The 25,789-nt window shown below is 43.4% G+C and overlaps 1 protein-coding gene across 3 annotated transcripts in view; it reads right to left on the bottom strand.

The window, feature by feature from the left end:
* SLC7A3 (solute carrier family 7 member 3) overlaps positions 1 to 25,789 on the bottom strand; it is a 123,384-nt gene that overhangs the window by 40,822 nt on the left and 56,773 nt on the right. For all 3 annotated transcript variants that reach the window (XR_004539637.1, XM_033946604.1, XM_033946605.1), the window contains exons 6-8: positions 13,653 to 13,792; positions 13,177 to 13,279; positions 12,860 to 13,077 (exon numbers count right to left, since the gene is read on the bottom strand). Coding sequence is in view for 2 of the 3 variants with exons in the window: in XM_033946604.1 (XP_033802495.1) it covers positions 12,860 to 13,077; positions 13,177 to 13,279; positions 13,653 to 13,792 (461 nt within the window). In the remaining variant the exon portion in view is untranslated. The remainder of the gene's footprint in view (positions 1 to 12,859; positions 13,078 to 13,176; positions 13,280 to 13,652; positions 13,793 to 25,789) is intronic.

The following is a 25,789-nucleotide window of genomic DNA, read 5'->3' as shown; positions in this document are numbered from 1 at the left end:
ATCAAAGAGGGAGGCCGAAAATCCAATGATGATCACCGTAGGAAGTACAGATGGAATTGTGAAGGCCGTTGAACTTCGAATGAAGTTTGAAAAAAGTCCAAAGTTAATTTTTCTTTTTATGTTTCTACTTTACATATTTTTCAAAAGAAAAGTATAGAGAGAAGAACTTGAAAAAGTTTATTAAAAATATAAGCGGGAAAGCAACTCAACGGAGAAACAAGAGATACATCTTCACTCCGCGGAAAATGAAAAACCGATGACCTCGCAAGCTGGATTCGAGCAGGAAGGCACTCATGCATGCATAGTTTATTTATTTATTTATTTGATTTTTTAGCCCATCCTCCCAAAGGAGTCCAGAACGGGTTACAAAGTACATCCATAATAATCCAGACAGAGCAGAGATGACATAGTTTACATAAATTACAATATAGACATGACAATAAAACATATGTACTAAGTAGCATCTGGTGAGATTAAGTGACATAGGTGCTTTGACTGGGTGGCATTTCAGGGTGAATGACTTTAAGGCGCTGGGAAGAGCCCGAGGCATCTGAGCCAATCAGGGCCTTAGGCCCCTCCCTGTGCATCAGTTTGAGAGGCGGTTTGAGAGGTGGCTTGATACTGAAAAGTCCTTTCATAAACCTTAAAATAAGAGGATGAGCAGTCTGAGATTTATTGTTGACTGGCACATGGAAAGCACTGATAGCACTAAGGTGAACTCTGACTGAAGTGGTTTTAAGACCTGAATTGGATAAGTGGAGAAGGTAATCGAACACTGAAGATATGGAGGAGCATGAAGCATCTTGGTGTCTACTTCTGTTGGTAGCACTGCTGTGTAGACAGTTTTTTGGATGCATCTACAATGATTCTGACAGGATCAGAAAGATCAGTGTCTGCTGAGGTCATCCCAAGAGGTACCAAGCTGTCAGGTGCAATGACTGTAAATTGGGATGTAAAAGAGACCCTTGATTCTGCATGAGATGGAAAGATCTGCAAGGCTAGTGGATCCTTGACATTGAGCTGAAATAGAAGGTAGAACCACGGTTCTCTGGGCCACTAAGGAGCTATGAGGATCATGGTGTCTGACTGTCACTTGAGCTTGACTAGCATTTTGAGAATGAGAGGAATTGATGGAAACGCATAAAGGAATTTGTCGGTCCAATCCAGGAGAAAGGCATCTGCCTCTAGTCGATGAGGAGCGTATTGTCTGGAACAGAATTGAGGCAGTTTGTGATTGTGAGGGGATGCAAATACTGTAGATCTATCTGAGGAGTTCCCCAAAGAGAGAATATCTGAAGCAAGATTGCGGAGTTGAGTGTCCACTCGTGTGGCCAAAGAAATCTGCTGAGTTTGTTGGCAAGAGTATTTTGTGCTCCTTGAACATAGACAGCTTTTAGAAATATGTTTTGAGCAATTGCCCAGTTCCAAATCTTCTCGGCCTCTTGACAGAGTCAGAGAACCCACTCCTCCCTGCTTGTTTATGTAATGAATCGCAACTTGATTGTCCATGCGTACTAGGAGGACTTGATTGGATATACTGTCTTGAAAAGTCTTCAGAGCATTGCAAATTGCTCTGAGTTCCAAGAGGTTTATATGGAGCTTCTGTTCCTGAATGGACCAGTGAGTGATCTTGTGTGTGAAGACCATCCAGATGAGCTCCCCAAGCATACTTGGACAAGTCTGTGGTCACATTCTGATGTGGAGGAATGTGCTTAAGTAAATATGCTCTGTGTACAAGCAAGACAAATTCAGGGGGAAACATATCCCGTAGAACTGCTGTCCCTCAGCAGAACCTTAAGGCATGGAAATGGAAGCTGCCGGTTGCATGGGAAGATCAGACAGCAATTATTACATTGTAAACCACTTAGGTCAGTAAAACGCAGAAGCAGTATATCAAATTTTAAATAAACATAAACAATGTCACTGCACGAACCTGACCCACCAAAATGGGAAACCGTGTGACTGCAGGACCAGAGAATCCAACTCCACTGACAGAACCCACTGTTGGACATCCACATCCGCAGTGCTGCTATTAGCCGAATCAGTCATTCTGCTCAACTGAAGGTCTTGACCTTGGTGAAGACACAACAGAGCTACCTACCAAAGCCTGCAAAGCCAGACTGGAGCCACGGTCTGGATGTCTGTGATCTGCCAGAAGACTCGGCCCATCATAGGTCAGGAAGGAAAGACATACAGAAGGATATCCTGAGGCCACGGCTGTACCAGAGTATCGAAACCCTCGATTCCAAGCTTGGATCTTTGACTGAAGAATCAATCTGCTTTCATGTTCTTTTCCGTAGCCATGAAATTGAAGCGGGGCTGACCCCAGTGCCGCACAATGGCTCAAAACGCCACCAGGGCCAGAATCCAGTCACCCTGGAATGAGGCGGAGCTGGAGGTGGAATGGGGCAGAACTGGGGGATGGAACAGGGTACGGCCAGGCATCCTCTTTTTTTTAAAGAGGAAATCTGGCAACCCTAACTCAACTCACTTGTTGGGAAGATTGTCCTCTTGGAGACCTCTTGCCTCCTTCCTTGCCACTGGTCTGGCCATCTGTCTCCTTCCTCTCCCTCCATGGTCTGGTATCTCTTTTCCTTCCCCTCCCTCCCATGGTCTTGGCATCTCTCTTCTCCTCTCCCTTACCTGGTCTTCCCTCTCCCTCCTTCCCTCTCTCTCTCCAATTGGGTGCAGCAGCATTTCTCCCCCCCCCCCCCCACCGACTGCTTGGTAAGGTGTGGTCAGCTTCCCTTCCTTCCACTCCCTCACTGTCCTCATGCCCACTGCCTGAAAGTGAACTAAATCCAGGCTGCGGGGCTCTAACACTGCACGCGCCAGCTTCCCTTCTCCTCCCTCCCTCTCATGACGTAATGAGAAGGGAAGCCGGTATGCACAGTGTTAGAGCAAACTGAACCCAGGCAGGGGGGCTCCAACATTGTGCATGCCAGCTTCCTTCTCCTCCGAAAAAGGAATGACGTAACTTTCTGTTTAATCAAAGAAGGGAAGCCGGCGTGGGCAGTGTTAGAGCCCCATGGTCTGGGTTCAGTTTGCTTATGAGTGGTGGGCAAGAGGACAGTGAAGGAGTGCAAGGGAGGGAAGCTGACCTCACCAGGCAGTCAGGGGCCCCCTGCCCTGATTGTTCCCCCCCTAATGCCAGCCTTGGAGCCCCCCTGATATTTTCAGGCCCGAGGCACATGCCTTCTGGACCTACCCTTTATTCCGGCCCTGAGAACAGTCTCCCAGAAGAGGTGGTGGAGACTGTGTCTGAATTCAAGAAAGCCTGGGATAGGCATGTGGAATCTCTTAAAGAGAGCAAGCGTTAATAGTTACTATGAATGGGCATACTGAATGGGACATTTGGCCTTTATCTGCCATTATGTTTCTATGTTTCAAATCATTTTACATTCTTAATAGTTACTATGAATGGGCATACTGAATGGGACATTTGGCCTTTATCTGCCATTATGTTTCTATGTTTCAAATCATTTTACATTCTTAGCCAGATACAGCCTCCAAAACCTTACACAATATTCTAAGTGGGGCCCCACTGACAACTTGTATAGGGGCATCAATACCTCCTTTTTTTCTGCTGGTTACACCTCACTCTCTCTATAGCCTAGCATCCTTCCAGCTACAGCCACCACCTTGTCACACTGTTTTGTCATCTTCAGATCCTCAGATATTACCACCTCAAGGTCCTTCTCCCTGTCTGTAGCAGACCTCATAGTATCAGTGATGAACATTTTCTATCCGCATCTATATTGTTTAAAGACATGCAGAAGGGAGGGGGTATCTGTCTATTTCCCATCAAGAACAGCTCTCTGAGAATACTATAAAACATGATAGGAAATAAGGTAAATGTGATCTTTTAATGAAACCCAACTAATGAAATAAGGACATAGGAATAGCCCTACTAGGTCAGACCAATGGTTCATCTAGCATAGTATCCTGTTTCCACAGTGGCCAAGCCAGGTCACAAGTACCTTTCAAAAAAACAAACAGTAACATTCATTCAGTTTTCTATACTGTTCTCCCAGAGGAACTGAGAATGGTTTACATGGATTTATTCAGGTATTCAAGTATTTTTCCCTGTCTGTCCTGGCGGGCTCACAATCTATCTAATATACCTGGGGCACCAAGTGGCCCACCCAGGATCACAGGGAACAATGTGGGATTGAACCCACAATCCCAGTGCTTATCCCATGTCTGTCTCAATAGCAGACTATGGACTTTTCTCCAGGAACTTAACCAAATCTTTTTTAAACCCATCTACGTTAACCGCGGTGATGAGTCAAAACCGCACAAGACAACCATGCGTGGACAATGCCGGGCAGACAATCGCGCGCAGGACGTCAGCACACTGGATTGAAACACTATTTTAAAGCACTCTGAGGGTGTGTGTGTGTGGGGGAACCCCTTCACTTTACTTAGAACTGTTGGTGCTCCTGTGGGGGGGAAACCCCTATTACTGAGGAAACTGTAATTTTTCCCTAAAAAAGAGGGAAAAAGGCTATTTCCTTTATAATGGGGGTTCCCCCCAACACCCCCCACAATGGGAGCGCTAACAGTTCTAAGTAAAGTGGGGGGGGTTCCCCCCTCTGAGTGCTTTAAAATAGTGTTTCAATCCAGAACGCTGATGTCCTGCGTGTGATTGTCTGCCCGGCACTGTCCGTACGCGATTGTCTCGCGTGGTTTACTCTATGTATGATTAACCGCTGATACCACATCCTCTGGCAAAGTGTTCCAGAGTTTAATTATTCTCAAGAGTGAAATAATATTTGTTCCTATTGGTTTTAAAAGTATTTCCCTGTAACTTCATTGAGTGTCCCCTAGTCTGTAATTTCTGAAGGAGCAAACTAATGGAAACCCTAATCAAACGCCAATTGGATAGGATCATGGACGAGGAGAATCTACAGGATCCCCGCCAACATGGATTCACTAAGGGGAGATCCTGCCAATCCAATCTGATCAGCTTCTTTGACTGGGTGACGAGGAAGCTGGATGTTGGTGAGTCCCTGGACATCGTCTACCTGGATTTCAGCAAAGCATTTGATAGCGTGCCACACCGCAGGTTGCTGAGCAAGATGAGTTCTTTAGGTTTGGGCGACACATTAACCAAATGGGTTGGGAACTGGCTTGGGGGTAGGCTTCAGAGGGTGGTGGTGAATGGCACCCCCTCTGAAATGTCGGAGGTGATAAGTGGAGTGCCACAGGGCTCCGTCCTGGGCCCGATCTTGTTCAACATCTATATAAGAGACTTGACAGAAGGGCTCCGAGGTAGAATAACATTATTCGCCAATGATGCCAAACTGAGCAATGTGGTGAGCAAAAGCACAACAGACAAAAAAGCAATGGCAGACGATATGGTGCATGACTTACTTCTGCTGGAGTACTGGTCTAGGTCCTGGCAACTCAGCTTCAATGCCAAAAAATGCAAAGTCATGCACCTGGGAAGCCAAAATCCATGCAAGATTTACACCCTAAATGGCGAGATTCTGACAAGAACTGAAGCAGAAAGAGACTTAGGGATGATTGTCAGGGAAGACATGAAGTCTGCAAACCAAGTGGAGCAAGCTTCATCCAAAGCAAGGCAAATCATAGGTTGCATATGCAGGAGTTTCGTCAGCCGTAAACCTGAAGTCATTATGCCACTGTATAGATCCATGGTGAGGCCGCACCTGGAGTACTGTGTGCAATTCTGGAGGCCGCATTACCGCAAGGATGTGCTGAGACTGGAATCGGTCCAGAGAATGGCCACCAGGATGATCTCGGGACTCAAAGAGCTCCCATACGAGGAGCGGTTAGGGAAATTGCTGCTCTACTCACTCGAGGAACGTCGAGAGAGGGGAGATATGATCGAGACATTCAAGTATCTCACGGGCCGCATCGAGGTGGAAGAAGACATCTTCTTCTTCAAGGGTCCCGCGACAACAAGGGGGCATTCGTGGAAAATCAGGGGCGGGAAACTGCACAGCGACACTAGGAAGTTCTTCTTCACTGAAAGGGTGGTTGATCACTGGAATAGTCTTCCACTTCAGGTTATTGAGGCCAGCAGTGTGCCAGATTTTAAGGCCAGATGGGATAGACATGTGGGATCTATCCGCAAAGATAGATAGGGAGGGTCACTGGAGTGGGCAGACTTGATGGGCCGTGGCCCTTATCTGCCGTCTATTTCTATGTTTCTATGAGTAAAAAAAAAAAAAAAATCAATTCACTTGTAGATGTCAATCTTATCTCCCCTCTGCAGTCTCTTTTCCAGGCTGAAGAGCCCTAATATTTTTAGCCTTTCCTCACATGAGGAGTTCCATTCTTTTTATCATCTTGGTTGCTCTTCTTTGAACCATTTCTAATTCCACTATATCTTTTTTGAGCTATGGCAACCAGAACTGAATGTAATACTCATGGTGAGGTTGAACAATGGATACAGAGGTGTCAAATTCTTAGTCTTATTTACCATACCTTTTTTAATAAATCCAAGCATTTTGTTTGCTTTTATGGTCACTGCCACACATTGAGTGGACACCCAGATCTTTTTCTTGGGCCCTGACCCCCAAGTTGAACCCTAGCATCCAGTAACTATGATTTGAATTATTCTTCCCAATTTATATCACTTTGTATTTGTCCACATTAAATTTCATCTGCTATTTGGACACCCAGTCTTCCAATTTCCTAAGGTCTGCATGTGTTTTAACAACTTTGAACAGTTTAGTATCATCTGCAAGCAAGGCATCAGAGCTCAAATAGTTCAAAAAACAGCGCAGACCAAAAAGCACAGTTACTTACCGTAACAGTTGTTATCCAGGGACAGCAGGCAGATATTCCCACACATGGGTGACGTCACCGACGGAGCCCCGCAGCGGACAGCCTCGAAAGCAAACTTGCTTGAAGATCTCGAAGTTTCGAGTGCTGCACCGCGCCTGCGCGCGTGCCTTCCCGCCCGAACTAGGGGGCGCATCTCCTGAGAGGATCCTCAGTTCAGATACCTAGCCAAGAAGCCAACCAGGGGAGGTGGGAGGGTTGTGGGAATATCTGCCTGCTGTCCCTGGATAACAACTGTTACGGTAAGTAACTGTGCTTTATCCCAGGACAAGCAGGCAGCATATTCCCACACATGGGTGACCTCCAAGCTAAGGAAAAGGGGATGGAGGGAGTTGGCAATTTACGAAAAAAGATTTTGCAAAACAGATTGGCCAAAATGGCCATCCCTCCTGGATAAAGTATCCAGACAATAATGAGAGGTGAAAGTATGAACCGAGGACCAAGTGGCAGCCTTGCAGATTTCCTCAATAGGAGTTGATCGGAGGAAAGCTACAGATGCCGCCATAGCTCTAACTTTATGGCCCGTCACTCGACCTTGAAGAGGAAGACCAGCCTGAGCATAACAAAAAGAAATACACGCAGCCATCCAGTTGGAGATGGTACGCTTCGATATAGGACGACCCAACCTGTTTGGATCAAAGGATATGAAAAGTTGAGGAGATGTTCTGTGAAGTTGAGTGCGTTGCAGGTAGAAAGCCAAAGCACGTTTACAGTCCAAGGTATGAAGAGCCGCCTCTCCTGGGTGAGAATGAGGCTTTGGAAAAAATACAGGTAGAACAATGGACTGATTGATGTGAAATTCTGAAACGACTTTAGGCAAGAATTTAGGATGAGTACGTAGAACAACCTTGTCATGGTGAAAAACTGTGAAAGGTGGATCAGCTACTAGCGCTTGTAACTCACTGACACGACGAGCAGAAGTGAGAGCGATGAGGAACACAGCTTTCCAAGTGAGATACTTAAGATGAGCTTTGTCAAGTGGTTCAAAAGGAGGTTTCATAAGTTGAGCTAAAACAACATTGAGATCCCAAACCACAGGAGGTGGTTTACGAGGAGGATGGATATTGAGAAGGCCTTTCATAAAACGAGAAATCATAGGATGTGCAGAAAGGGATATTCCATCCAAAGGCTGATGAAAAGCAGCAATAGCACTAAGGTGGACTCGGATAGATGTAGTCTGAAGTCCAGATTGTGATAAATGAAGTAAGTAGTCCAGAACTGATGTCAATGAAGCAGCTCTGGGAGGTAGATTATGAGTAGAACACCAAGCAGAGAATCTTGTCCACTTTTGACCATAACATTGTCTAGTGGATGGTTTTCTGGAAGCAAGTAAAATCTCTTGAACAGACGGAGAGAATTGAGAAAAGTCTGTTAAAGAGAAAGGTACCAAGCTGTCAAATGTAGAGACTGTAGATTGGGATGAAGCAAAGCTCCTTGATTCTGCGTGAGAAGAGAAGGAAAAATTGGTAGAAGTAGAGGCTCCCTGGTGCTGAGTTGAAGTAGAAGGGAGAACCAAGGTTGCCTGGGCCACCGAGGAGCTATCAGAATCATGGTGGCATGGTCTGATTTCAACTTGACCAGAGTCTTGAGAATTAGAGGAAACGGAGGAAAAGCATAAAGGAACTGATTCCTCCAGTCCAGGAGAAACGCATCCGCTTCGAGACGTTGAGGAGTGTAGATGCGGGAGCAAAATTGAGGCAGTTTGAAGTTGAGAGGTGACGCAAACAGGTCTATCTGTGGAGTACCCCAACGGGCAAAGATTTGGCGAAGAGTAGGAGAATTGAGTGTCCATTCGTGAGGTTGTAGAAGACGACTCAATTTGTCCGCCAAACAGTTGTGTTGACCTTGAATGTAAACTGCTCTGAGGAAGATGTTGCGGGGAATCGCCCACTGCCATAATTTCAGAGCCTCTTGACAAAGGGAATGAGATCCTGTCCCTCCCTGTTTGTTTACATAATACATGGCTACTTGATTGTCCGTACGTACTAGAATCACCATGTCGTGAAGTAGATGTTGAAAAGCTTTGAGAGCATAGAATATCGCTCTGAGTTCCAACAGATTTATAGAACACCTCCGGTCTGCTTGGTTCCAGAGTCCCTGAGTGCAAAGACCGTCCACATGGGCTCCCCATGCGTACATTGACGAGTCGGTTGTGAGGACCTTTTGATGAGGAAGAGGATAAAACAGTAAACCTTTTGAAAGATTCAAAGAGAGCATCCACCAACGGAGAGACTTCTTTAAAGAAGGAGTGATGGAAATCAGTCGAGTTGGTGGATCCACTGATTGTTGCCATTGCGATGCCAGTGTCCATTGAGGAATGCGAAGATGAAGCCTGGCAAAAGGAACCACATGAACTGTAGAGGCCATGTGACCGAGCAGAATCATCATTTTTCTTGCTGAAACAGTGGGAAGTTGGAAAAATTGTTGAGAAATTTGAATGAGTGCATCCTGACGTGGTTGCGGAAGGTATGCTCTCAGATTGATAGTGTCCAGAGTTGCTCCTATGAACTGGAGAGACTGAGAAGGAGTCAGCTGAGATTTGGGAAAATTGATGTGAAATCCCAGACTTTGTAGAAAAAGAATAGTCTGTTGGGTCGCTACAATAACCCCTGTAAGAGAGGGAGCTTTGATGAGCCAGTCGTCTAGGTATGGAAATACTTGGAGACCCTGGTTGCGAAGAGCTGCAGCTACAACCACAAGGCATTTTGTGAAAACCCTGGGGGAAGAAGCCAGTCCGAAGGGGAGAACTCTGTATTGAAGATGAAGATTTCCCACTTGGAATCTGAGGTACTTGCGAAATGTTGGATGAATAGGGATATGAGTATAGGCCTCTTTGAGATCGAGGGAGCACATCCAATCCCCTTGATCCATCAAAGAATACAGAGTTGGCAGAGTGAGCATTCGAAATTTCTCTTTGACTAGAAATTTGTTGAGAGCTCTGAGATCCAAAATCGGTCGCAAATCCCCCGTCTTTTTGGGAACTAGAAAATAACGGGAGTAGAATCCCGAGTTCCTTTGAGAAAGAGGGACTTCCTCTACTGCTCGAAGAGAAAGAAGAGCTCGAGCTTCTTGGAGAAGAAGAGGAAGATGCGACTGGTTTGAAAGACACTCTCTTGGATGGCGATCTGGAGGCACCTGAAGGAGTCGAAGAGAGTATCCCTCTCGTATGATGGTAAGAACCCAGAGATCTGATGTTATGAGCTCCCATTGGTGATAAAATGTGGACAGGCGACCCCCTATGGGGAGGGGAGAATTTGGAAATAGAGAAATTTGAATGCTCAAGTTGAGATTGTCAAAAAGACTGAGCAGGCTTAGTGTTAGCAGGAGTCTGAGATTTTTGTTGTCGTTGTTGAGGAGGAGGACGACGAGCAGGAGGTCTAGAAAAAGCAGGAGTTGTTTTCAGTGGATAGCGACGTGGAGTTTGTGTGAAACCTCTAGTTGGTGCAGGTTTAGGTTTTGGACGGATGAGGGAAGCAAAAGAGCGCTCATGTTCTGAAAGACGCTTTGTAGCTGCCTCAATAGAGTCATCGAATAATTCATTCCCTTGACAAGGAAGATTAGCCAATCTATCCTGAAGGTTAGGATCCATGTCCACTATCCTCAACCATGCTAATCTACGCATGGCTACTGCAAATGCTGAGACTCTAGACGAGAGTTCAAAGGCATCATAGGAGGCTTGTAGCATGAAAAGTCTCAACTGTGAAAGAGTCTTAAGGATATTTTTAAATTCTGAAAGACGAGTAGTAGAGATGTCTGGGTAAAAGGAAGACAAAATCTTTAAAAAGTGATTGAAATAGGACGTAAAAATGTAATTATAATTCAAAACTCTGTTTGCCATCATAGAATTTTGGTATAAACGTCGCCCAAATTTATCCATGGTACGGCCTTCCCTACCAGGAGGGACAGAAGCATAAATTTTGGAGGGATGTGCTTTCTTCAATGATGACTCTACTACCAGAGATTGATGAGAGAGTTGAGACTTTTCATAGCCTTTAGATGGAACCGTCCTGTAACGAGATTCCAATTTAGATGGGATGGCAGTGATAGAATAAGGAGTCTCCATATTGCGAGTGAAGGTCTGCTGGAGAACAGGAGTCATAGGCAATCTGAGTGACTCTTTAGGAGGATGGGAAGCTCCATGTCCGCCAAGTACTCAGGAGTATATTTAGAGTCTGAATGAAGGTCCAGCTTGAGGGCCTGGCCCATATCAAAGATAAATTTGGCAAAAGAAACTGATTTTGGGTCAGATGATTCTTCAGGAGAGCCACTGCGAGATTTGTGTTGTACTGAGTAGGATGGAGAATCCTCTCTAGAGTATGTGGAAATGTCTGATTCCATACGCACAGTGGGAGAAGAAGCTGTACTGTGAAGTGGAGTAAGAGAATGTTTTCTCTTCAGACCCCTGGATGGAGAAGTACCCGGTGTACGAGGCACAGACTGAGTCGAGGTATGTGGAGAACTGTCCCGACGGACTGGCTTCGATGGGGTTCTGGATCGAGAAGGGCTTCGAGTGGAGGCTCGATGTCGAGAACCCTGCTTCGTCTTCGAAGAACGAGACAAAGAAGCTTCGGTATCCAACGGCGAAGATTCCCTCCGAAGCTTGGAGGTCCCATGTCTCGAGTGTTTCGACCGATGCTTCGGAGGAGGTGAGCCCGGAGACGACTCCGATGAAGAAATGTTTTTCGGTGTCCGGGATCGACTTCGAGAGACTGGAAGCTCCGGTTGAGTCACAGGCTGGTCAACTCGAGGCAAGGTCGAGGACGGGACCAGTTGAGCCACTAAAGAAGTAATTTGAGAGGTGAGGATAGATTTTAACATGTCCTCAAGCAGCGGCACCGAGACAGAAGGTTCTGACCTCGTATGTGCAGCAGTACGCTCCGAAGAGGGCGACCTCGAAGGTGAGTATTCCCTTATCTTGGAGGTACGCTTTGAAAGTGGTCGCGCCGAGGACTCTGGTGGCTTCTTGGATACGGCACCTGAAAGAGAACTCGGAGACTTACCCCCCGTAGAAGGCTTCGTGGAAGTCGTCGTCTTCGAAGTCAACGAAGGAGAAGAGGTCGAGGCCTTCGAGACCGAAACTCCAGCCGGAGTCTGGGTCGAGGCCTTCGAGACCACAGGCGTCGAAGTCGTCGGAGTCGAGGCCTTCGAGACCGGAGCAGCCGCCACGGTCGAGGCCGGCTCCGAAGATTGCTCCATACCAAAAAGTTGGAAAAATTGAGCACAACGCCGCCGAAAAGCTCGTGGAGTGAGGGTAAAGCAGCGATGACAATCTTCTGGGGAATGAGAGGAACCCAGGCACTGTAAACAACGGCAGTGGGGATCGGTGACCGAAATCACCCGATTACACTGTCGACAGCGTTTAAACCCGGTAAGAGGCCGGGACATGGAAAAAATAAAGTCCGTGTCGAACGAAGGAGCCTAGGCCTAGGCCCAAAGCTCGACGGCCGAACTGAAAGAAAAAAGAATAACTTTTTTTTTTTTTTTTTTTTATAAGTAAAAAGAAAATAAAAAAAGAGGAAATATACACAGCGACCGACTTAAAATTAAAGAAACAGCCGCGGTGATGAGAAGGCAATGCTGCAGAGAAAGAAAACGTGTCTTCTTGTCTCCGCGGAAATAAACGAACTGAGGATCCTCTCAGGAGATGCGCCCCCTAGTTCGGGCGGGAAGGCACGCGCGCAGGCGCGGTGCAGCACTCGAAACTTCGAGATCTTCAAGCAAGTTTGCTTTCGAGGCTGTCCGCTGCGGGGCTCCGTCGGTGACGTCACCCATGTGTGGGAATATGCTGCCTGCTTGTCCTGGGATAATGCAGGGTTTCCAAACATGCTGTAAGCCTCCCACAGGTACCATTTCAGCAGATAAAGACAAAATAGACCATCCAGTCAGCCCCTAGATATCAGAGCTGTTATCTGAAAAGGTATAACTCTTGCACACATTTCCAGTTTTGTAGAATACTGCTCCTCAGCATAAACCCACAGAACCAAGGCACTCTGCAACCACAAATATCATGCAATAATATATGAAGTTCTAAGCATATACTTACCAATAATGGTGACACAACCATAAACAATGCGCCCCGATAATGGATTGGGCTGGCTGCTTTGGGGGTGGAAGCAGTGTTTTAGAGAAAACGTCTCACTGCTCATGGAGTCTGATGTATCTAGATAGTCAGCAGGGTTCAAGGCCATCTTTTTCTCAGTTCCATTCATCTCTGCCATTTCTGTACCCTTATAGGGAGAGCTCAACTGGCCTGGTTGGTACCTGCAGCAAAGGGGAAATGAGTATGCCTCCAAAGATGAGATGAACACTTACTTTCCTCTAGGATAAAAAAAGAATAGAGGGAATGGGGACAGCACTTACCTGAGAATTAGCACGCACACAGCCACCAGAGAATATGCCAACAGAGTTCCAATGGACATAAGATCTACCAGATGTTTCAATTCAAACAAGAATGCCATCAGAGCTAAAACAGAGCAATGTGTTATTGTACATGTGTGTGGGATGGGTCAGTATGTACGAGTATCCTTTAGAAAGGGGTAAAAATTTACCCACTGTACACATGCATCCGTAAAGGAAGATCATGAAGAACAAAGCTTGAGATAGTTTGCATAAGTAACTGTCTAATATATTTCAAATATGCCTTTTTTTCTATCTTTTGAAAAAGAAAGGGGAACCCATGAAGTGCTGTGGGAAAACATATCCTTATTTTCAGGTATCACATGCCTCCCTAAATTCTCCTGGGTGGCTTGTACCCATAAAGCAGCAGAAGAGTAATAGGTACTGGAAACAGCCCAAGATAGTATGGGGTTTTTGGAGTACAAGTATCCTGCTCTCACCAGCTATAATGCCAGACACAATGGTAGCAACCAAGGGCGTTTTTGTCTTCAGGCTCACTTTGGAAAGAAATCTGAAAAGAAGTCCATCTTCAGCCATAGCATAAATCACACGAGGCATGGGGAACATGGAGCCCAGTAAACTAAAAAGAAAGAAAAGAAGTAGATGAATTACACAAAGCAATCATACAGAGCCCTTTGAAGAACATATGAACACATGACCCTTGGAACACCAGCCAGATCCTTGGAAACACCCACACTAGCACAAAGATGATCATTCAGGTGACATAGGGCTAGATCAGGGGTGAGCAACTCCGGTCCTCGAGGGCCGGAATCCAGTCGGGTTTTCCTCAATGAATATGCATGAGATCTATTTGCATGCACTGCTTTCAATGCATATTCATTGGGGAAATCCTGAAAACCCGACTGGATTCCGGCCCTCAAGGACCGGGATGGGCAACCAACCCGATTCACTAAACGGCCCATCGCGTGTTTTTCCCCTCAATCACCCATTTTCTGATCCAATCCAATCCAACCCATGCAAATTAGTAAACCCCATGCAAAATAGCCAAGCGACTGATTCACTTACATCGCTTGGATATTTAGCATCGGGTTATACCAGTGGTCTCAAACTCAAACCCTTTGCAGGGCCACATTTTGGATTTGTAGGTACTTGGATAGCCGCAGAAAAAGTAGTTAATGTCTTATTAAAGAAATCACAACTTTGCATGAGGTAAAACTCTTTATTGTTTATAAATCTTCCTCCCCCCCGAAAGCCTGCATGTTCACCCCCTTTTTTGCAGCATCCTCCAGCTTCCCCCCTGGCCTCCCGGTCCTAGTTTCAACTATTTACCACAGCCTGCAGAGAGGATCGCCAGTGCTGTAGCGTTTATTGCAGGCTGCCATCGGCCTCCGCAGCACATTCCTTCTGCTGCGGTACCGCCCCCTCCTCTGATGTCAGGGGCAGGATCGCCGCAGAGGGAATGTGCTGCCGGGGATGACGGCAGCCTGCAAAGATTGCTATAGCACCAGCAATCTTCTCTGCAGGCTGCGGTAATTATCTGAAGGTAAGAGCAAGAGGCCAGGGGGGAAGATGGAGGACGCTACAAAGAGCAGGCAGCACTAGTATAGACAGCACTAGTACAGACCACGGGCCGCAAAATGGCGGGTCACATGTGGCCCCCGGGCCGCGAGTTTAAGACCATTGGGTTATACCGATCCTATAACCCGATACCATTTTTCCTTTATAAGTACAATATAAGTGAAGGGACGGGAGGGAGGGAGGGAATTTTGAATTTTATTAACTGTTTGGATCAGTAAAAAAATATTTAATAGGATATATTTAATTGCATATATTTTGGGAGGGTTGGGTGGGAAGGGGTTTAATTTTAAGTATTATTGTTAATATGACAGAAAGAGGGGCATGGCTTGGAGGCACAGCCGGATGGTCAGGTGAAGATCGAGCTCTGCATTTACAAGCTTTTTGAAAGAAATTATAAGCTGCTAAACTAGTTTCTTCTCAGTGATTTTTGGAGGTTCAGTTCCAGTTATGGCTGCAAGCAAACAGGCAAAAAACGAAGCGGCTGCCACAGGGTCGGGTAGTGCTAAAAGGTCAAAGATTGAACCTGTGACTCCTTCTAAAGTGCCGTTGCCTAGAGAAGATAATGGTGATATTTTTGCTCAGCTGAAACTAATAACGGATATAGTCTCAGACAATGCTCAAAAGCTAAAAGAAGTTAAGGAAGAGGTTAGAAGCCTAACCGCTCGCATGGAACAGTTTGATTTAAAATTAGATCAAATGGAAAAAAGAACCTCAGTAAATGAATCCGAAATAAAGAAATGTAAATCATATAGGGAGAAAGTGGATACTCTCTCTAAGGAGCTGGAGGATTGTATTAATAGGGGAAAACGGAACAATTTGCGAATTATTGGGCTCCCTGAGGGAGTTGAAAATAATGATGCCATTTCTTTCCTTGAACATTTCCTCCCAAAGATCCTGCCTCTCAAATCAAAATATCCATTAGAATTCAAGAGGGCTCATAGGATCCCTACGAGAAGAATTGGAAAGGATTTGAGACCACGTCCACTGATTTTTAAGCTATTAAGGCACCAGCAAGTCATGGAAATCTTACGGCTTGTAAAAGAGAATACGAATTTAAAGTGTCAAGATTCTAAAATTCATATAGTGCCTGATTTTACTAAGTCCACTGCTGAAAAAAGGAAGTAATTACTTGATCTGCGACCTCAAATGAGGCATTTAGGGGTAAAATTTGGCTTGCTATACCCGGCTATAATGAGGGTCACTTATGCTAACAAGACTTTGAGTTTTGAGGACCCTGAAAAGTTAAAATATTTTTTGGAAACTTGTGAACAACCAATGATGTCATAAAAGGAGGAAAAGGAAAAATGGAAAAATCACTCTCTTATTTTATGTTTATTTGATGTTTATTTTATAATTTTATTTAATTATAACTGTCTACGATAAGTAAGAAAGTCTGTGGAATGAATGTGGAATCTTTTTTGAATTAACTGTAATAACTGTCCTGGAAGCACTGCTCTAATAGATAAAATAATGTTTAGAACTCTTGAAAGGAAGGCTCGTGAAGTTATGCAAAGCAGTTGTTTTTTTTATAGAATCTGAATTTTTATTTGCTATTTATTCCACTCGTGACTCAATTAGAAGCTTGTGATATATTAATAAGCTTATGAGTTTGTGCGTGTTAATTCCCTAGGATAGTAGACTTGGGGGTGGGTCAGTAGAGTGGGCAGACCTGATGGGCTATGGCCCTCATCTGCCGTCATCTTCTATGTTTCTATGTTTCTAATTCGAAATACCTTCAATTAACATGCAGAAAAGTTGTGGGGGGTTTTTTGTGTGTTTTTTTTCTTCACATGCCCTGTTTACAAGGCATGTAGATATATAATATTGTCTGGATTATTTCAATAGTTTTGATAACTTTTTATAGTTTCAAAAAAGACGCCTCAGCACCACCACTCCACCGCATATGAAATTTTATACAGCGGGAAGCATATTGTGGCGCTTCATCATTGTCTGTCAATTTTTGAATATTATTTTCACCTTTTTTTTGTCTTTTGTTTTCTATATATATTGCTACTTGTAAATACTTTTAAGAAATAAATATTTCAAATACACTTTGCTTCTTCAGTGTCATGATATATACTTTAAAAGTAGATGGTACTTATCTCAGCCAAAACCTGGGGAGTCAGACCCGACATGTTTCACACAACCGAGTGTTTTATCAAGGGTCTCCCTGTAAAATATAGAGCAGAAGCTGTCACATACAATTGTGTCCTGCCCCTCTCCTATCCAAGTTATGTTCAGAGTTAGTCTTAGTATTGTATAATGTGCTCACCAAGGCTGCCGCTGTCATCCGACTCCAATTTAATTATGAGAAAAGATGGCGGCGGCGTCCTTCGCCTGAAGTTTAAATCCTCCCTCTCTAACAACAATGTATCCGCCCCCTGCAGCTCATTGGTCCCGACTAAAGTTACATCATTGATTCCCCACTCAATTTCACTATTCAGCCCACGGGGCTCAACAGTGTCCAGCGAGAAAATAAATCTTTGCTCGCTCTCATTAAGCTTGACCAGATCGCCCTATCACTTTTTTAATGACATGCCATCTCAGATCCGTGGTAGTGTGTTTTAACCTCAACCAGGGGTGCATGCATAATCCCATTTGAAATGCGAGATTTGTGTTCTGTCAATCGTGTTTTTATTTTCCTACTAGTGCGACCCACATATATGAGGTCGCAAGGGCAAACTATGATATAAATTACACCCTGGGTGTTGCAATCCGTGACATGTTTGGATTTTAAAGTAACTGGCCTCCCAGGAACCTGCCAAAGGTCCCCCTGGATGGCAGAGGGGCACCACTGGCATCTACCACACACACCATGGTGCCCCTCCTCCACCATCTCAGGACGGATCCCGTACTTTTGAAAATTGCATCGTTGACCTAGAGTACTCCCCCGGGTATACGCTATCCTAGGGAAAGACTCTAAGGGTTTGTGAGGTTGTACAATGAACCAGTATTTTCTGAACATATCTACCACCGCTTTGGTTGCTCTTGAAAAAGGAAGAACACAGATAAGCTGGTCGTCCTCGCCTTGAATGTTAGATGGTTCCTGCAAAAGTAGCCCTCTCTGTGCGTACTTGCCCCTATGAAAAGCCTGCCTGATAGATCTTTCTGGGTAACCCCTATTGCGGAGGCGGTCCATCAGTTTTCTAGCTTGTATTTAAACTCGTCCATAGCGATATTAAATAAATGCTCAAGAGATCTTATGATTCTCTTGGTGGAGACCACTGAGAATACAGAGAAGGAACTATGCATCAAAGTGAGCAGTATTGAGAGTGAATTACAACAACGACCAGACACCAGTGAATTTGACCAAAAATTGAAAGATTTGAAAACAGCTATGAAGAATTTCAGAGATGAAATTAGGACCAATAAAATTAAAAAATGGAAGAGAGATCAAAGGGACTATCTACAGGACCGGGTATACTCGTGGCAAAGAAAACCCCCGATTACCACACAGAAGAAGAAAGTGACATTTGATAGCACGTCAGGGGAGTCAGATACTTCCAGTGAAGGCTCTACTGAAGAAAACACCGAGAAACCAGGGGATTCTACCAGCACAGACTCTCGCGGACGGGGACGGATAAGACAGCAACGCACAAGGGGCAATGCACAACAAGCAACATACAAAACTCGGACGACAACCTCTCGACAGCAATCAACCTATCATCTTTTTGCCTCACCAGCCCACAGATGGAAATCTTGGAGAAAGGTTTGGGATTTGTGATGTCCCACCCCCCCAGATTTCTTTAAACTTCATGTTGCACTTCATGCTTTCATCAGGAAGATGCAATTGAAAGTCTTTTTTTGCGACAACATTGAAGAACTCCAACCAACGGAGGAAGAACTAGTAAGGGGCCAAATACCAACAGATAGGGGCTCTATTTCAGTTTGCAGGGTAAAATCACATTGGATTCCCCCGGGTCCCATGGATCCCCTGATCTTTACTTTTCGGGAACTAATTACTACGGAGCTTAGGGACCTCCAGAACAATTGGCACAATGCAGGTCCCTATAATACAACTAAAGCCCAGCAAAGCGGTTTTCAAAAAAAAAAAAAAAAAAAAAGGACATTATTATAACTAAAGCCGATAAAGGAGGGGCCACTGTTATCCTTAACAGGTGTGATTATAACAACGAAGCTGCACGCCAACTAGCAGACACACAGGCATATAGGCTCTTACAAGGGGACCCCACGACAGCATTAGGGGAAGAAATACTGCAATTTTTGAACTTACATCGTGAACAAGGTGAGATTACTGGCAAGGAGTACAACTTCATGTTTGAGAAGAATCCGAGGATTCCAAGGATTTCGTTCGTCCCTAAAATACATAAGATATTATGAATCCTCCGGGGAAGCCTATTGTAAATACCCGGTCCTCGATTTTAGAACCCTGTCTAAGGTGGTGGACTTCTTCCTTAGAGAGGAAGTCCCTAAAATCAAATCATATATTAGGGACTCCTCCCATTTTTTAAGAAATTTGGATAGGCTCCAACTAGATATGACAGATAAATGGCTGGTGACTCTGGACGTTGTCTCTCTGTATACTCAGATTCCTCAAGATGAGGCACTTGCAGTTATACGAGAGTCGCTCCAGAAAAGAGACATCCACCACATTTCCACTGAATTCTTAATGCAGCTAGCCTTTTGGGTTATTAAAAACAACTATTTCCAATATCACCATCAGTTTTTCCAGCAAACACAGGGGGTGGCGATGGGTGCCACTTTGGCCCCCTCTGTAGCTGCCCTATATATGGCAAGATTCGAAGAAACCTGGGTATACACATCAGTATGGAATTCCCATATTTGTTTTTGGGGCAGATTTCTGGATGATATTTTTTTCATTTGGCATAGCACCAAATAAGATCTTGATTCGTTTGTAGATTTTTTGAATTCAGTGGATCCGAATATTAAATTTACTATGACATGCCACCAGACGAAAATTGATTTTTTAGACATCACTGTTCAAGTATGTGGGGGCAATATCACCACGTCCCTTTACAGAAAATCAGTTACTCGCAACACTATACTGCGTTTCAACAGTTTTCATCCGTTTAAGCTTCGTTTCAACTTACCTATTGGGCAGTTTTTGCGGATACGTAGGGTTTGCTCCACTATGGACGAGTATAAAATACAAGCTAGAAAACTGATGGACTGCCTCCGCAATAGGGGTTACCCAGAAAGATCTATCAGGCAGGCTTTTCATAGGGGCAAGTACGCACAGAGAGGGCTACTTTTGCAGGAACCATCTAACATTCAAGGCGAGGACGACCAGCTTATCTGTGTTCTTCCTTTTTCAAGAGCAACCAAAGCGGTGGTAGATATGTTCAGAAAATACTGGTTCATTGTACAACCTCACAAACCCTTAGAGTCTTTCCCTAGGATAGCGTATACCCGGGGGAGTACTCTAGGTCAACGATGCAATTTTCAAAAGTACGGGATCCGTCCTGAGATGGTGGAGGAGGGGCACCATGGTGTGTGTGGTAGATGCCAGTGGTGCCCCTCCGCCATCCAGGGGGACCTTTGGCAGGTTCCTGGGAGGCCAGTTACTTTAAAATCCAAACATGTCATGGATTGCAACACCCAGGGTGTAATTTATATCATAATTTGCCCTTGCGACCTCATATATGTGGGTCGCACTAGTAGGAAAATAAAAACACGATTGACAGAACACAAATCTCGCATTTCAAATGGGATTATGCATGCACCCCTGGTTGAGGTTAAAACACACTACCACGGATCTGAGATGGCGTGTCATTAAAAAAGTGATAGGGCGATCTGGTCAAGCTTAATGAGAGCGAGCAAAGATTTATTTTCTCGCTGGACACTGTTGAGCCCCGTGGGCTGAATAGTGAAATTGAGTGGGGATCGATGATGTAACTTTAGTCGGGACCAATGAGCTGCAGGGGGCGGATACATTGTTGTTAGAGAGGGAGGATTTAAACTTCAGGCGAAGGACGCCGCCGCCATCTTTTCTCATAATTAAATTGGAGTCGGATGACAGCGGCAGCCTTGGTGAGCACATTATACAATACTAAGACTAACTCTGAACATAACTTGGATAGGAGAGGGGCAGGACACAATTGTATGTGACAGCTTCTGCTCTATATTTTACAGGGAGACCCTTGATAAAACACTCGGTTGTGTGAAACATGTCGGGTCTGACTCCCCAGGTTTTGGCTGAGATAAGTACCATCTACTTTTAAAGTATATATCATGACACTGAAGAAGCAAAGTGTATTTGAAATATTTATTTCTTAAAAGTATTTACAAGTAGCAATATATATAGAAAACAAAAGACAAAAAAAAGGTGAAAATAATATTCAAAAATTGACAGCCAATGATGAAGCGCCACAATATGCTTCCCGCTGTATAAAATTTCATATGCGGTGGAGTGGTGGGGCTGAGGCGTCTTTTTTGAAACTATAAAAAGTTATCAAAACTAATGAAATAATCCAGACAATATTATATATCTACCTGTACTATATCGGACTGGATACAGTATTTACTTATCAAACCCTCGCCATACTTCTAACAAGCTGTTTACAAGGCATGGCATATAACATTGGTATGTGCTCATAAGCTGTTGCTTTATTTTGGAAGACAAAAGGAGTCATCAGATTCGATATCGGAAGGAAATCGGAACTCTTTGTAAATTACAGATGAAAGTTTAGAATGTATTTCTTACTTTGAACCTGGATCCAGCAATCCTTCCTCAGAATAATATGCTTTAAGATATTGGAATCGTCCTAGTGTGGGGTGCTATCGCTAATCAGAAGTATTGCTAAAACTTATTAAAAAGTTTCTTTGGATCAGTCATTGTGGTGAATGGATGCATGAATTGACTTTCTTATGAGGAGGAAGCTTGTAACTAAAAGGCACCTACTTTAGATTCCTTGGTAAATTTTTTGGACATCGAGACTTACAAGGTTTCTATGCTAATGGTTTAATCCCCGGTTAGTCACTGTTCTTCCGGGTTAAAGGTAAAATGGAAGTAATTCAGGCACCAAAGTAAACCAATTTCACTAAAGGGATAGATCATCGGAAGTTTCGACACGAGAAGTTTGAATTGGAGACTCCAATCTCTTCTTGGTTCTATATGAATACTGGTTATATTTGCGGATGTGGAGTGCTAATATATGATCCTGCTTCTGGAGTCACGGGTTTCCAATTTCATCAGGCTGCTTTTGTTGTTTGCTGATTCCTAACCTGGTTTTATTACACAGTTCTGCACAAGTTCCTAATACCGAACTTAAAGGAAAGCTGCTTTTTCTAAGCTCTGCTGGTTTGTTGTTAGGTTTGACCTTCCTTGTTTTCTTGCTATGATTCTGTAAGTAGGTAATTTCATCATATACAGGAACAGAGAAAAAGATCCTACCTCTTTTGTATAGCAGGATGGAAGGATATTTTGATAACTTCTATTAGGTTTTTGTCAGCATAACTCCTGAGTCTAGGATGAAGATGTTTCACGTAATGAAGATTGTTTTTTTTTTTTGTATGTTCTTTTATTTCTGATTTCAATTAATTCTGCTCCAGGAATGTGTTTTCAGAGAAGAAATGTCTGTTTGGTCTCATATTTTGAAAAAGTATAACTGGGTTTTTTTAGTGATTTATATTCTTTACTGATGAATATTGTTTTATTCATTATTGGTCATTATCTTAATATTTATTAAATAATGTAAGTTAATATAATTCAAAATTCAGGTATAATAAATTCTTAAAGATGGTAGTAAATTTTAAGATGAGCTAAGAGAGAGTAAGTTAGTTACAACTTATAAAAGTTTATGTTAAGCAATATCTATATTTGAGGCTACTTAATTGGTGGGATTTTATTTTTATGTACACTTAATTAGTAATTATTAAATGATTATAATTTATAATTGGTTGGGGTATGATAAAAATGATATGATAACTTTTCAAGTACATTATTATTACTGTCAGTGCTTAGTATGAAATAATAGTTATAGATGGAATTATTTGGGGCTCTATAATATAGTTTGGGAGGACATATTAATTTCTTTTTTTAATGATGAAAGTTTTGAAGGGATGGAATTTTATTTGTGTATTCTTCTATTATAATTATATAATTATATTGATGCAATTCTTCATTTAAGTATTATATTGATTTTTGTAGGAGTTAAATTATATTTATTTACATGAAATGTCATAAGGTAATATTATTATTTTAAGATATGTCTTGATTTTCTGTTTTTTTTGGTAAATATGAATTCTTATTGGTTGCTTTTAATTGTTCATAATCAATACTAGTATCTGAGAAAGAATGTATATTAGTGTTAGGTCAATAATAATCTATACTTTCTAACTGCAGTTTTTTAGTGGCTTATTTTACAGCTATTTTAGTTTTTAATTTTTAGCTTGTGAGGAGTTTTCGTCACCTGATATCAAATGTGCGTTTCCAAGTTTTCACTGTTAAGGGGGGATGGGATAGGGAGGGATGAGGATTAAAGGGTAAGTTTCAAGCTCAATATCTTAAGATGAGGAAAATTATGTCTATTCATGAAGTTTGTAATAATTTGAAGTATTATTTTGTCTATAAATTTTATGATGGCTTTTAAAATCTTCTCCCTGAATGTTAATGGCCTAAATCATCAGGTTAAGAGGAAAAAAACTTTAGCTTTTTTGAAAAAAACACAATGCTGACATTTATTACATACAAGAGACTCATCTGTCTATTGCTGAATCTAGGAAACTGGAAGGGGGTTGGGTGAAACATTGTTTTTTTGCCCCTGCAGTTTGAAAAAAAGCAGGGGTAGCTATTCTTATTAATAAAAAATGTACAGCCAATTTTCAACTAGTAGGTTCGGATCCGATGGGTAGATGGATACATGCTGACATGAGTATGGGAAATAATGCCCTGGCTTTGTTTAATGTATATGCCCCTAATGTGAATCAAAATGAATTTTTCAAAACATTGCAACAATTGTTACTCCCACTGGCTGCTTCTAAAGTAGTTGTAGCTGGAGATTTCAATGCTGTTATGGATCCGTTAGTGGATAAAAAGCCATGTAAAAATATAAAATCTTTAGGGTTAGATAATCTGGTACATTCATGTGATTTAAAAGATATTTGGCGTATTCTTCATTTTAATGATCAGGAATTTTCTTTTTGTTCATATGTTCATAAGTCTTTTTCAAGAATTGATTATATTTTTGTTTCAACTCGAATAGTTCAACAAGTGATTAAAGCCTCTATAGACCCAATTATATTATCTGATGATGCGGGTGTATGAATTGAAATTCAATTGGATCAACAAGAGTATAGTAGACCTATCTGGAGATTCGATAATAAATTGCTTGTAGATACAAAATTCCTGGAAGAATTTTTAAAGCAAAAATTAATGAATTTTTTCAATTTAATTTATTAGAAGAAACTTCCATGGAAAATATTTGGGATGCCTTCAAGGCTACTATGAGAGGTAATATTATTTCATACTCTGCTTATATTAGAAAACAATTTAAAAAGCAATTTTCTTTTTTAAAAAAAATTCTTTATTCATTTTTAAACTTTCATCAGGTGTACAAATTTCATATTAACAATATTAAATAGACCACTTGAACATCTTATCAGTATACTTTATAAACATAAAAACATCCCTCCCCCCACCCTCCCTCTAAGCCCATTATTAATTGTAAGATCATAAACCCTCCAATAGAAACCCTCCCCCCTCCCAACACTAAGTGGTGTATAATTAATAGAAAAATGGCATTTAATCATGACAAAAAGATGTTAATGGCTCCCAAATTTTTTAAATTTTTTTATAATTTCTACTAGTCTTATAGCTCGTTACATTAACGGGTTCTAGAATATATGTGTGTGTGTCTCTCTTTATTTCTTTCTCTCTCTCTCCTTAGCCGCTTTCTTTCTGTCTTTCTTTTTCCTTGGCTGTCCATCACCACCCCTTGCCTGCTCCCCCTGTCCATTCTCCCTTCCTTTTACCTCCCCTGTGTCCACCACCACCCCTTCAATGCTCTCCTTATGCAGCAGCAGCCCTTCTCCCTTTGTTTTACCTCCCCCCTGTCCATCAGCACCTCTTTCCTTCTCCCCTTGTCCAGCAGTAGGCGTCCCTTCCTTTTTCTTCCACCCTCCTCCTTCTTATCCCTATGATACACTTACCTTGCTCTGCCCCCTGATCAGAGGTTCCTGACAGTCGCCCAGTTGCACCCATTGGAAAAGTTCCTTCTGCCGCATCCCGCACCCCTCCTGACACGACTCCCGCTGTCTTTCTTTCTGTCTGTCTCTGTCCCTGGCCCCCTTTGTCTGTTTGTCTTTCTGTATATCTCCCTGCCCCTGTGTCTTTCTTCTTTTCTTTCTGTCTCCCTTCCTCCCTCTGTCTGTCTGTCCGAAGCAGCATTCCCTCCCCCTCCGTTTCCCTCCCTCCACACCAGTTCCCTGTGCACCTGCCCCTGTCTTCTTTTCTTTCTCCCTTCCTCCCTCTGTCTGTCTGATGCAGCATTCCCTCCCCCTCCATTTCCCTTCCCCCACACCAGTTCCCTGTGCACCTGCCCCTGTGTCTTCTTTTCTTTCTCCCTTACTCCCTCTGTCTGTCTGTCCAAAGCAGCATTCCCTCACCCTCCATTTTTCTCCCCCCACACCAGTTCCCTGTGTACCTGCCCGTGTCTTTCTTCTTTTCTTTCTGTCTCCCTTCCTCCCTCTGTCTGTCTGTCCAAAGCAGCATTCCCTCCCCCTTCCATTTCCCTCCCCCCACACCAGTTCCCTGTGCCTGCATTAGCGTTTCCTCTACCCCCTTTCCCTTCCCGCAGGCCCGACTACACATGGCGATTTAAGCAGCGTGTCAGCAGTCTTCACATGCTGCTTCGGGTCCTTCTACTGCCCTGATTTACTCTGGCACGTCCGGAGCAAATCAGGGCAGTAGAAGGGCCCGAAGCAGCGTGTGAAGACTGCTGACACGCTGCTTAAATCGCCAGTCGGGCCCGCGGTAAGGGAAGAGGGGAGGGGCAGCAAATGAGTCGGGTCCCGGGCAGCGGAAAGTTGCTGGGCTCCTCGGTGGGGGCGCTGAGTG

The sequence above is a fragment of the Geotrypetes seraphini genome, chromosome 5, assembly GCF_902459505.1.
Source record: "Geotrypetes seraphini chromosome 5, aGeoSer1.1, whole genome shotgun sequence".
In the NCBI taxonomy this organism is placed as follows: Eukaryota; Metazoa; Chordata; class Amphibia; order Gymnophiona; family Dermophiidae; genus Geotrypetes; species Geotrypetes seraphini.
Note: the sequence above shows the minus strand (reverse complement) of the source record. Positions and strands in the feature narration are given on the sequence as shown.